Source organism: Mauremys reevesii, linkage group 1 (genome assembly GCF_016161935.1).
Source record: "Mauremys reevesii isolate NIE-2019 linkage group 1, ASM1616193v1, whole genome shotgun sequence".
Taxonomy (NCBI): domain Eukaryota; kingdom Metazoa; phylum Chordata; order Testudines; family Geoemydidae; genus Mauremys; species Mauremys reevesii.
The window spans coordinates 234,642,531-234,656,737 of record NC_052623.1 but is presented as its reverse complement, the minus strand read 5'-3'; the positions used below and the strand labels follow the sequence as shown (position 1 = coordinate 234,656,737).

At 39.0% G+C, this 14,207-nt stretch overlaps 1 protein-coding gene across 1 annotated transcript in view; it reads left to right on the top strand.

The window, feature by feature from the left end:
* The window catches only part of ATXN10 (ataxin 10), a 171,621-nt gene that overhangs the window by 131,534 nt on the left and 25,880 nt on the right, over window positions 1–14,207 (top strand). The window contains 1 exon segment of the mRNA XM_039520427.1: window positions 7,801–7,864. Within this exon segment, the coding sequence (XP_039376361.1) occupies window positions 7,801–7,864 (64 nt within the window).

The window sequence follows — 14,207 nt, the reverse complement described above, 5'->3', positions numbered from 1 at the left end:
CCCAGTATCCTGTCTATTGACGGTGGCCAATGCCAGGTGCCCCAGAGGGAGTGAACCTAACAGGTAATGATCAAGTGATCTCTCTTCTGCCATCCATCTCCACCCTCTGACCAACATAGGCTAGGGACACCATTCCTTACCCATCCTGGCTAATAGCCATTAATAGACTTAACCTCTATGAATTTATCTAGCTCTCCTTTAAACCCTTTTATAGTTTTAGCCTTCACAACCTCCTCAGGCAAGGAGTTAAACAGGTTGACTGTGCACTGTGTGAAGAACTACTTCCTTTTATTTGTTTTAAACCTGCTGCCCATTAATTTCATTTGGTGGCCCCTAGTTCTTATATTATGGGAACAAGTAAATAACTTTTCCTTATTCACTTTCTCCACACCACTCATGATTTTATATACCTCTATCATATCTCCCCGTTAGTCTCCTCGTTTCCAAGCTGAAAAGTCGTAGCCTCTTTAATCTCTTGTCATATGGGATCCGTTCCAAACTCCTAATCATTTTAGTTGCCCTTTTCTGAACTTTTTCAAATGCCAGTATATCTTGTTTGAGAGGAGGAGACCACATCTGTCTGCAGTATTCAAGATGTGGACATACCATGGATTTATATGATTCTTTGGTGTATGCTTAGCATGTCACATCTGAGTGTCTACCTCTTTTTGTGAAGAGGACTACTAAAATAAGTTTGATACTCTTTCTCTGGCGAGCTTGTTACAGTGTTCCTGGCATGTCACATACATCATTTTCTCACCTATTTTCTCCAGGAAATAGGGCTTTTCCCATTCATCGCATAAGAGCACGGTCTTGCTGGTAGAACGTCCAGAAACTCAGTCAGCTGAGCAGGACAAGGCTGGTCTAGCCTCATGGTTGGAATTAGGCCTCGTGGTCAGAGTCTGAGTCAATAGCTGGAAGCTGGAGCCGAGGGTCAAGCTGGAGTCCATAGTCAGGAGCCAAAGCCAAGGGTCAGACTGGAGAGAGCAGGATAGCAGATGAAGAGGGTTCAAGGCAGGGGTAGGACAGGGGCAAGGCTCGATGCAAATCAGGAGTAGGAGGAATGAGGTAACACAGAAACCGGCACAGTGGTGGGCCAGAGCATTGAGCAGCCAGTGAGGAGCTGCTGCTGCTGGCTTGCAAGGAGCTGCTGCTGCTGGCTTAAGAGCAGCAGCCTGCTTGCCCTTGTAGCCAGTCAGGTGACATGGCCAATCAGGCAGCTATACTCACCAGGCCGCCTGGAGATTAGCTCTGCTTCAGGCCCTGATTCCTGACGTGTGGGCTTCCATTGTTGGCTCTTGTGGCGAGATACAATGTTGGTCAACGGCACTTCAGGGCCTGATCTTCTGTTTTCCCTCTCTACATTTTTAATGATGTCATTATACATATCAGAGAACACATCTATCCTGTCACTGTCCGTTCCAGTCTTCAAAGCTGACATAGATGTTCTCTGATCGATTATCATACATTTTGTTCTCAACATTTATTTTGTGTACAAAAGCCATTCCATCTCCATTGTAGTCAGGACGACTAGGGATTGTGTCAGCTGCTGTTACTATTTTCTCAAGATTCCTTGCCAGGGCTGCTGCATTTGTCATATTCACACTGCTGACAAAGTTGACGAGAGCCCAAGGCACAGTGGTCCTCAGGGGTGCAGCAACACTTCCCTCATGTCCAAATTCCAACTTCCTGCTTCCAAAAGCATTTGGCCAAAAACCTTGAGATCCATCTTTAATATAATCTTCTTGTTTGAGGCTTTCGTTTCCCTGGATTTCTTTTGTCACTGAATGTTTACAGTTTTTGCTTTGGCAGCCTATCATAGAAGTTTTGGTTTGGCTGCTATGTTTCTAGCCTTTTACGTCTGAAAGCTATGTATGTACCTTCTCCTTCTCTCCTTTGTATATGACAGATCCTCTCAAACATCTTCTGGAGCTACAGAACCCAAGAGTGAGTGAGGAGTTGTTGTTTTTTGGTTGTTTGGGGTTTTTTTGGACAGGTGAGAAAAAGCTTTCTGATTTTTACACATTATGGCAATGGTCAAGCAAGTGTTTTTTTATTTTTGGGTTTTTTGTTTTGTTGCAGCGTCTGGTAAATTTTTGTGGTTCAGTCTTCCATGCTATGTGAGGATCTGGCCATTATTTGTTCCCTGTGGTATCTGAAGGCATTTTCTAAAACTAGTCCAGATGAAGTCCAAATTCTGTTTGATCTTCTCCAGCAGCGTAATTTATTTGGTACAAAAGACTTATTCAAAAGGAAGGTGGCACAAGAGCTCTTTTAGATTTCCTTTCACTGAAGGTACCATTTCTGCTTGCAGTTACGTCAACTAGAAAGGTAGAAGAAATCCCAACATTTTCTAGAAAATTTCCATTCGTTACATATCATTCTGACAAAATTGTTCCTGAGAAATATATTTCCATCTTAAGAGAAAAATTCCAGTTTCCATATTAATCAAGAGAGATTCCTTCTGCCCCAGTCCAACATGAGAAAAGGAAAATAACTTTCACTTTTTTATGGAGTCTTTAGTCCTTAAATTTTACCTGTATTGGGATCAACTGTATTTGTCCTTTTTGGAGAGTCACAAAAGTATCAGTCTGGACACAAAATAGCTAAATTAATCCATTGGTATCCCTAACAAGGGGTCTCTTTTGTCTCTTCAATAAAAGTCCATCAGTCCAAAGGTCAGACTAATTCTTGGATAGAAAAGAGAGAGCCTTTGTGAAAAAGGTTTGCAAAGTGACCACCTATAAATCCATCCACTCCTTTTGCTATAGGATCAATACTAATACCTCAGATAACACAGTTTTTAAGGACCATGTTTTAAAGGCCTTGGAGTAGAAAATAGTCAATAGGTTTATTTTACGTCTCCTTAATATAGCTATTTGGTATTTCTCTTTACAGCCCAATTGTGCAAATTACTGAAGCTAATCTCTGCAGAAAGAGGAATTTTGCCCCTATCCCTGAAGTGGGTTTCTGAGAGTCAGTACCCGTGGTTGTCATTTTTTCCTACACCATTGGTCATTGATGATCACAAGATGTGTGTGTAGTTTTCGAGATGTCTCTTCTAGTTCTTGTTTACTAGCAGCAGCCCCTTGTGGTCAGAAATTTTTCTTTCAATTTGTTCCTCTGTCTGTCAGTTGCCTTCAGTGAGAGTAGAGGCCTTTTAGAGCTACTCACATAATCTTATTTTGCTTGCAGAGAAAATGTTCCCTTTTTTTGTGACATAGCTGCAACACATGCTGTCTGTGAAATATGTATTGTCTCTGTAGCTGAAATTATGATGCAAGAGATAGAACTGAGAAACAAAACCAGTCATGTATGTTCCAGTTGAAGAGACATTTCTATTGAAGCATATCTTATCTAAAGACATGTAGAAGTTCTTATTACAGCACATTACATGTTTTGCCAACAAGACAATTGCTTAGGGATTTTTAATCTTGCCATGCTTTTATGCTTAACACAGTCTAGTTGTTTATCACTTATATAACCATAAATGTGCATGGTATAACCATAAATGTGCACACATAAATGTGTGTGGAGAGAATACAGGTATTTGTTGTGTTATTTATTTGTATTGGGGTACCACTAGGAACTCCAGCTCCGTTGTACTAGAGGCTGTATGTAACACTCTCTCTAGAATCTGTGTGTAAAACACACACATGCGCGCACACGATACTGCTTGCCACAAAGAGCTTACATTCTGAGTAATGGTGCCAACTTTAGAGGTGTCTGAATTTAAGTCTAGCAGTAGTCTAAATTCCTGTTGTTTATGCTTTCTTTGGGCCTTGTGAATGTTCACGTTACACTAGTAAGAATCAGTAATAACAACTTCCATGCACTTTATAAGGCCTGGTCTACACTAAGGGGGGGGGGGGTCGAACTAAGGTACGCGACTTCAGCTACGCGAATAGCGTAGCTGAAGTCGAAGTACCTTAGTTCAGGCTACTCACCCGTCCAGACGCCACGGGATCGAATTCCGCAGCTCCAAGGTCGACTCCGCCACCGCCATTCGTGGTGGTGGAGTTCTGGAGTCGACCGGAGCAAGCGCGGGGAGTTCGAACTATCGTGTCTTGATTAGAAGTCGAACTCTCCGCGTCGACCCGCGGGGTAAGTATAGACCTACCCAAGAAAACACTGCATTCTGGTATAATATGAAGAATGGCAGTCTTGCCTTTTTGCCTCCTCCACCTATAGCCCACAGAGAAAGAGGGTTTGTTGTAACCCTAGCAGAGCCTAAGGGCCTCTTATTTTTTTTCCCTACTCTTCACCAGTGTCACAACTAAAGCTCCCAGACACAACCATTATCCTTCTGGCTACAGGTGACTAATTAATGCTCTCTTCAGAGCCCATCCATGCAACTCCCTAACTGGATATAATCATACTTCCTCAGTGCACTGCAGGGGTGCAAAACTCCTCCTATATCCCACATGCAGTCACTGAACATTTTTCTGGGCCCTCGACACAAAGACGAATTTCATCCTTAGACAAAATAAACACCTGAGATATGATATTCTCCTGGTGTGAGCAGATAAATCTCCATTAATGCCAATGAAATTGCGCATCTGCCAGCAGCAGTGAATTTGACCTCTGCTGTGCATCTTTTGGACTGCATAACTTCAGCGTTCAGTCTGATTTAGCAATTACTACTCCTCAGAACTAACATGTCCTAACATATTTAAATATTATTCAATTCTTTCTTTCCTTCTTTCTTTCTTTCTCTCTCTCCCTCCCTTCCTCCCTCCCTCAGTTGGCATCTTCTGTTGAGGGAAGGCCAATTTGTAAATTGGTCTATAATTATTGTTTTTCAGTATTGTACATTTGGGGAGATTGTTTTGATTAGTGACTTCTACAAATTGAAATAAATAGCTTGTGAAAGTCCAGCTTAAAAAAGGGAAAAATAATTGACAGTATCTTTTTTTAAGTCCCTTTGTGTATGGGAGGCATTTTTCATAAGTGTGATACATTTGGACTCTGCACATTTGTTCAACATTTTGATATTGTCCTAAGAAACATAATTACAGACTATATTGTTCACATTATAGAATGGCACTATGGAACAGTGTTTTAAAAGATAATTAATGTTTGTTTACACTATTTTTAAAGTGTTGCTTCAGTTTAATTCAGTATTTATCGAGGGTCTAGTGTTTTTAGTTACCTGATTACTTTTATATAATCATCTAATCTTCGTTAATTTTCTTAATTGATAGTAACTGACATTTACTGTCAAATGTGGCGTTCTTTCTAGAAAGCAGCACAAGAAATTGTGATGCAATTTCAAGATTTCAAGTACTTATTGATGTGAAAATCGCAGGTGGCGTAAGAAAGAAATTATGACCCATTAATATAATTGACAAAATTCCCATTGATTTCAGTGGGGCCAAGATTTCAGCCTAAATGTAGACTGCAGTTTTATTAAATTGTTTAAACCAGCATAATTGTTCCTGTAGAACTCAACAGCCCTTCAGAAAATTACCTAGCATTATGCTAATCCAGTGCAGTACCTAATTGTTCACCAGTAGTCACCACTGCGTAAGTAGAGGCTACTTTTAGTGCCTTCTGCTTCTAATCCAGGTCAATCGGCAGGCAAAAAGTTACTTGTATCTTTGCAGGGCTAGGGCAATAACCATTAACTTCTTCCCTGTGTGTGATATTTGTGTAATTTGTCCCTTCTCAAACAAAATTGATCAGTCCCCCACTGCCCTCCCCCACACCTCCATCCCATCCACTCTTTCCAGGACACTACATGCTCCCTTTGGTGGTAAGGTTGCTGAGGTTCATATATTGTCCCCTCCATCCCCATCTCTGTAGAAATCCATACAAAAGGTGTGACACCATATACCCATTACTCAGAGGCACTTCTGTGCCTAAGAACTGCTCTTGAAGGGAAGAAAATTAAGGATTACCACCAGTTCATGAATCATACTAGTGTAGCTTTATTGAAACTGTGCTGCCCAGGAGTAAGGCGGGAGAGCTGGTGTGGGGGCTCATGATCTGAGAGCTTAGGGGTTTTTGCAAGCAAATTGTACCAAGTTGGTACAAGATTTAAAAGATACTCTTTGAGATTTTTTTTTCCAGCCCTGATGGATATTTTTGAGGGAGAGCCATTGTAATTTAAAAACTAACCTATAGTCAACGCAACCATATAATGAACACTAGTAAACAAAGCTTGCCTTGAAGAATGTTTCAGAGGAAGCATTACCAAAGTAATCTTTCACTTGTGCATACAATAGGGTTCCTTTCCGCCTTATTTCATCACACCTACTCTGCTATAACTCATGGTGTACCTACAGAAGTATGTGAATTGGGCATAGCCTTCCTAGACGCAAAAAATGGAACCCAGTTGTTTTAATTATCTGTATATTTTTTTCATTTTATGCTGTTCAAGCTAATATAAATGGTTGTTCATGAGTTTTGTAGTTAGCATTTCTTGTTTATTGCATGAATGTTGACAGGTTGATACTTATGCTGTAGTTTGCTGCTCATGTTCCCATTGATTGAAGGAAATTCATCAGTACCACAGTAACTATTGAGCACTTGAGGCTTTTAATTAAAAAAATACTCTGTACAAGTAAAATTTAATGTGCTACTTGAATGTCTGATTTTAATCAGACCTGAACAAACTGCCTGACTTATTTCAGTTGACAGCACTTGATGCAGATTAATTTTACTGTTCAACATTTCATTGATAGAAAATAGAAGGTAATGTTCTGGGTGGATCAGAGTTTGGCCACAGAGTGTAAAAAATCGCTTGCAAATGCAGATGACAACTGGATTATTAAAAGGTCACTGTTTGTTCAAGCTTTGAAGTGTAATATCATATGTGATATCCTTTGGAAATCACACAAGAAATAGCCTGAATGGAATGCATATTTTAAAACTTGTTTTATAAATTCAATTTCTTCTAGATATACCGGTAGTTATGTACGTTAGCACAGATGTGCTAAAATAGCTTTTAAGAGCTATCAGAGCTTCTTTGGGGGTTTTTTTCTGATAAGCTATGTCAGTTACAGTCTCTGTCTATTTCTGCTGTTGTTACTTTCTCATGTAATCATTGAAATTCTATATTAATATTGTATGGAGTGGAGTTCATGAAAGTGGTATTTTGTTAAATTAATCTCTGAATTTAGTTGTTTACTGTTATGCTGTTGAGATTCACATTTCAGCCTTCCCCCCCCCCCCCTTTTTTTTTTTAACACAGTTAATGTTCAGTTACAATTGGAAAAGGTATCCATGGTGCAGTGTAAATTTGTGATTTTTTTGTTTTACATGGTGCAGATAAAAGATCTTGCCCCGAACAGCAAATGTGCCTACAAAATTATAAACTTGTCTCTGGGCTGTGAATCTAAAAGATGGTTGCGCTCTCTTTGATCTACTTGCTTCACCAATTTCAGATTGAAATCAAGTTTTCCAGAATTAAAACAAAGTTTTCACACCAGTAGTATGTAAATGTACATTATGTAACTGTACTTGTTTATGGGGTTTTTAATCTATTCAGAAGCATAGGTTTTCAATTTAGTGTGTGAGATATAAGCCACAAGGACATATCTCATTAAGACAAATATTGAAAGTAGGAGGCATATAAAATTAATGTACATTTGTGTGAATATTTTATTCTATTTATGTTTAAAAACTTTTTTTCCTTTACAGTTTGGCTTAACATGTATCACACACTTTTAGTTAAACTAATGTGCAGGTGCCCTTGGTCTGTTGTATCTTTGCAGTCTCTAATTGTTATTTCTTTCATTCTTTGACATCAACAGTATTGAGAATTATATTAAATTAAGAAAATTTGTTTTAATTCAGGTTTATCGATTAGATGGAATTCCACTGATCCTGGACAACTGCAGTATTGATGACAACAACCCTTGTATCCTTTAAGTGAAGTTGTAATAGACTAAGTAATGTATATTTTCCTATAACATAATTGGGAGGACATGTATGCATTGTGATACAGCATGGCCAGAGGGCAGCAGGAGAGGGTTAGGAGGGAGCCTTATTCCCTGTAAAGGGAAGAAAGTTTGCTATAGATTAACTAGAGCATCTGAAGCCAATTAGAGCACCTGCAGTCAGTCACATGATAAAAAACCCCTGCTTCAATCAGACAGTGTGGGAGTAGGAGCAGAAAAGATTGGTGTTGGAGCAGAGAACAGTTTGGAGAAGTGCTGTGGTGGGCTAAGAAGTCCTAGACCCTAGGTAAGGGGCACCTGGCTTGTGCAGAGGGAGGGCAGGAAGCCCCCCACAAGCTGAAGGGCAGGAGAGGGAAGTAGCCCAGGGGAAGGAACCATCAGTTCAAGTGGTTCACCACTATCCTCAGGGCCCCTGAGCTGGGACCTCCCTCTCCACTCCCCTCCTCTAGGACACTAGTGGGGCAATTAATATTCCAATTTAGGGGCAAGAAATGGCGCCCTGAACCCCCCCAAAGAAGAGAGAATGTAAGACCCATCATAATAGTGCCGGCAATTTGCCACAGCATATATGTATGAGTTGGCCTACCTCTGATCATCTTCGGAGTTGAGCGTTGTATCCAATGTCACTGAACAGGTGGTTTCTCCTAGATTTACATTAAGGTCTCAGATTTAATCATTGACTGGTCACCTTGAGTATAACCTGTTCTTAAACTGTAGCTCCTACTAATCTGTATAATGTAAATACTCCAGGCTACAAATCACCCTACCAAAGAGTTGATTTCATATTAGGACATGGAAGCAAAAGAGTTGATTTAAAAAAAAAAAAAGTTCTAGTTAGAGTAATACCTGAATATCCTTAGAAATTTCTATTGTTCATTACTGAGTCTTTGACCTTCATAAAATTGAGGATGCCCTTTTGATCACTTGCTTGATGTTTTGTGCTGGTGTTGTTTCTGAATACTATATGAACTGAGAAATACATACATGTAGAACATAACATCAAAAATGCAATTTGAACTCTTTTTTTTGGTTTGTTTGTTTGTTTTCCAAGTCAGTAGTTTAAGAGAACAAGACCCTTCCTCACTCTCAGCTGAACAGCGTCCAGACAGAGGCTTGGGTAGCGTTATTTTTAAAATGTTCAAGACAAATTCCTGGGAATGTTTTATCTTGGCCTATACGTAAAATAGTCAGTTAGTGCTCTAGGGAGAGTATGGATTAAATCCTACCCCATTGAAGTCAATTCAAGTTTTGCCATTGACATCAATGGGACCAGGATTGTCATCCTGTGGATGGTTTGTGACTCTCAGGGTATCACTATGCTACAATAAATAACCTCCAGCACCCAGTTTCAGAGCCCATGTGAACTGACTCGGGCTTCTGGGGCTCAGGCTGCTGTGCTGAAAAAGGCAATGTAGTCATTTGGGCTCAAGCCCAGGCTCTGAGATCCATCCCCCCTTGTGGAGTTCCAGACCCCAGTTTCTAGCCCAGGCCCAAGTGTCTACATTGTTGTTTTTAGCCCCCTCCGGGCCCTGGCCATAGTCAGCTGACCTGGGGGCTGTGGGTGTTTTATTGCAGTGTAGACATACTCTAAGGCCCTGATCCAGGAAAGCATCTCTGTTCAGGAAAGCACTTAGACATGCTTACATTTATGCCACAGAAGTCAGTGAGACTTAACATGCTTCATTTTAAGCATGTCCTTAAGTGCTTTCCCGAATCAGCATGAACTTGGAGTGTTTCTTGAATTGGGACCTATGTCTTGTTTTTTAACATCCTCAGTATCCCTTGTTCACTGTTAGAACTCTGGATTGGGATTCATAATGGAAATCTGAATTAAGACCATATTTGGTCATTGTAACTGACCTCAGAGCTTTTGCTTCAACTGACACTTGTCCAGTGAACTGAAATAAGTAGATAGAATAGTAAGCAGTCCATCAGTTTTATACACGTATTAAATCTGACTAGTGGAAAAATAGTTCCCAACTCAGAGACATATGTGGCAATTTATGTGAGGGAAAAAACAGTTAAGTCAATTAATGACGCAGGTTATTGGACTGTGGTGGTGAGGTTTGATATGAACAGTGCAGATGATGCATTATAGGGGCTTTTTTTTATGGCTTAAGAACAGCAGCATCCCTAAAGAGCAGAAACTGCAAAACTCAGGAAGATTGTAACTTGAAGGAAACGACTTTAAAAATGTCCAAGAGATTTTTATCATGGCAATTTTATTGTCAGAGCAACATCTAGGTACCCACTAATTGTCACAATCAGTTGTGAGATGGTAAGTCATCTCTAGACAGCATATTAGGATAACTAACAACATTTGATCCAGTGACTACAGCCAACATGATTACTGACTTGTGATGTGCACATCCTGAACAAACTGACAATACAGTCTGTTTACCATCCTCAGAGGACATTTTTAGAGTCCAGCCAAACCTGACTTCTAGACCACAGCTAGGTTTTGTTTTTTATTTTTTATATTTTTTAAAAAGTTAATTCAGATTAACAAATTAACTTCAGAGTAAAAACCCACCTGCAGCAAATATGATAAAACAAAGAACAAAACTGAAAAGCATTCTAATTTTCATCATAATTTCATTGCATAACTGTGGTTAACCTATCACTTAAATCAGCTTTGGTACCAATTAACTAGAGGGTAGCTAATGTGATGCCGGTTTAAAAAAAAAAAAAAAAAGCTCCAGAGGAGATCCTGGAAATTACAGGCCAGTAAACCTAACTTCAGTACCAGGCAAATGGGTTGAAACTGTAGTAAAGAACAGAATTATCAGAAATACAGATGAACATGCTTTGTTGGAGAAGAGTTAACATGGCTTTTGCAGAGGAAAATCATGCCTCACCAGTCTATTTAGAATTCTTTGAGGGGGTCAACAAACATGTAGACAAGCGTGATCCAGTGGGTATAGTGTACTTGGATTTTCAGAAAGCATTTGACAAGGTCCCTCACCAAGGGCTTTTAAGCAAAGTGTGCAGTCATTGATTAAGAGGGAAGGTCCTCTCATGGATCAGTAACTGGTTAAAAGATCGGAAACAAAGGATAAGAATAAGTGGTCACTTTTCACAATGGAGAGAGGTAAATAGTGGGGTCCCCCAAGAATCTGTAGTGGGACAACTGCTGTTCAATATATTCATAAATGATCTGGGAAAAAGGGGTAACAGTGCAGTGGCAAAATTTGCTGGTGGTGGAAAAATAATCAAGATTAAGTCCAAAGCAGATTCCAAAGAGTTACAAAGGGATCTCACAAAACTGGGTGACTGTGCAACAAAATGGCAGATGAAATTCAGTGTTGATAAATGCAAAGTAATGCACATTGAAAGGTCTAAACCCAGCTATACATAGAAAATGATGGGGTCTAAATTAACCATTACACTCAAGAAAGAGATCTTGGAATCACTGTGGATAGTTCTCTGAAAACAATCACTCAGTGCACAGTGGCAGTCTAAACCACTAAAAGAATGTTAGGAACCCTTAGGAAAAGTATGGATAAGAAGACAGTAAATATCATATAAATCCATGGTATGCTCACACTTTGAATATTACATGCAGTTTTAGTCGCCTCATCTCAAAAAAAGTTGTATTAGAATTGGAAAAGGTAGAGAGAGAGGTAACAAACATGATTGGGGTATGGCGAGATTAAAAAGACTGGGACTGTTCAGGTTAGAAAAGAGATAAAGAGTGGAAAGAATGGAGGTCTATAAAATCATGAATGGTGTGGAGAATGTGAATAAGGAAGTGTTATTTACCCCTTCACATAACACATGAACTAGGGGTCAACTGATTAAATTAATAGGCAGCAGATTTAAAACGAACAAAAATAAGCACTTCCCAAAACGCAGAGCAAACCTGTCAAACTTGTTGTCAGGTATATTGTGAAGGCCAAAAATATAACTCTGTGTTCAAAACAGAATTTTATAAGTTCATGGAAGTTAGGTCCCTCAGTGGCTATTAGCCAAGATGCTCAGGGATGCAACCCTATGTCTCTGACTGGCAGATGTTGGGAATCCACAACGGGATGGATCACTTGACAATTGCCCTGTTCTGTTCATTCCCTTGAAGCATCTGTCATTGTCCACTGTTGAAAGACATGATACTGGACTAATTGCACCGTTGGTCAGACCCATTATGGCAATTTTTATGTTCTTAACAAAGCTCAGTTATTTATAACATTTTAGCTAATGTAATATTTTTTCATACGTTTTGATATAGATTGACTTTTTATGAGTGCAATTATAGATAACACTTTGGAGAGGATGAAGTGCCACTTGCTTGAATTAAAAGGTTTATCTAATGTAAAGGTTTATCTCATATTTTAATATGAGCTTTCATCACAGACTTGTTATGCATACACACAAGGGGGCAGCGTTCAGATTTCTGTGGGTACTTTAACCCTGAATTTTCTCACTCTTGTGAACTTGTCATTGGGATATTAATGTTTCATTAACCTTTTATTTCATGTTAGCACTTGGTTCTGTTTTGCCTTCTTAATACTTAAATGCATTTTTATAAACATACAAAATTCAACTTTTTTTTAAAATGGGTGGGTGGGTAGTAAGGCCCTGCTTTTTTTTTTCTGAAATGGTGAAAATTATTATTTTGATTCTCTATTTTTGGCTACTACCTTCAGGACTTTCTCAGCCTCAAATATCTGACCATATTTAGTCACAGTTTCTCTCCCTACCATCATATTCTCTCACATGAGTGATGGATCCATTTCAAATGAGAGATTGGAACCTCACTGGCTTATGAAATTAAGTGCCTGAACCTGCCCTTTCGTAACAATGTCCTCCACCCTCCCTTTCACTTGTGTACAGACCTCAGGAGACCACCTTTATGGTTAAGGTCAAGTGCTCCTTTAGTGCTGTTATGCAGCATGAATTTGACTTCCCCCTCCTCTTCTAAGCATTCCATGTGTGATGCATTCCCAGCGTGTCTCATTGGAGGAGCAAGAGGAAGAGTTTCTGGTCTCCTGCTTTTTAGTACATTCTGCTACATCTGGGCACTAAGGCTAGATCATGTTTGTTGATCAAATATGAGTGTAATACAGATTAATGTATCTTTAAATTACAATAATCCAGGGAGATTTGATTTTCAACCTCAATTTGGAACACATTTTATCTACCCTGTCTGTAAGCAAAAAAAATCCACCTTTACTGAGAGTAGACAGCCAGCCCGCTTCCACTTAAAAAAAAAAAAAAAAAGTTGCCAAAATTGCCACTCTGATTCAAAGACACTTGGTCTGTCTTCCCTTTCTTTTTATTTCTTTTTTTAAATACAAGTGCTTGGGTAGCTGTTCTGATAGATTTTTAGACTGACAGAAAGCTCATTATACATGGTCACTTGTAATTGTGTTGCTGTTTTCCTTGATGTTATAATACATTTTGAAGGCAATCTCACTAAAACCATTCTCCTAAGTTCCTTTCAACACTTTGCTGTATATGGAAAGGACACATAACCATCTCCAACTGAATTAAACATTTGACAGAATCTAATCACTCTTATAAATGTACAATGCCTAGGAGCAGCCAGAGTTAAAAAATTGTTTTAAAAAGTATTTAGAATATGAAAGCCCTAAGGATTTCAGGCTTCATCTTACTAAATTGTTATCTCTGCATGTTTTTCATTTTGTCCACAAGCGTGGAAAGATTGAGTTTCATTTAAATACCTATGATTTCTTTCCATGGGTCCCTGATAATTTTTTTTTTTTTAAATCAAGTCTGTAATGTTGTGTAAATATATAGTCCATTTTTTAATTTAAAAAGCATTTTGTGTAAAATCACTTCATGAGAAAAACAATGAAATCATATAAATGCATGATAAAGATACAATTATAGAGCCACTCCTCGCTATAGCTCTAACTGCACTCTTCAGCAGTCAGGTGAGGTTTTAGGGCTAGATTGTGTAAATTGAAGAATGCCTCAACACTCCTTGACTTCACCGAGAGCTGAGTTCTTGTCACCTTGCAAGAGTTGTTCGGCTGCTCACAATATTACTCCCTCAGGGGTTTACAGAAACACCTGAGAACTTTATCTAGAGGGCATTTCCCAAAATTCACTTTTACAGTCCCAATGCCTATTTTTGTGGTTTAACTTTAATATTTGGCTGCATTTCTCAGATTTCTCTTGGGTTGAGACTTTCCCAGTAGGCTATACTCAGTTTCCTTTTTTATAGGAAAACTGCTTAGATTTCCTACTAAACATTGCATAGATATCAATTTTTATTTTTGATATTTATTATGAAGGTATCTGTAATGATTCTGTAGTTAAGGTTGCATTTTGATTTCCACT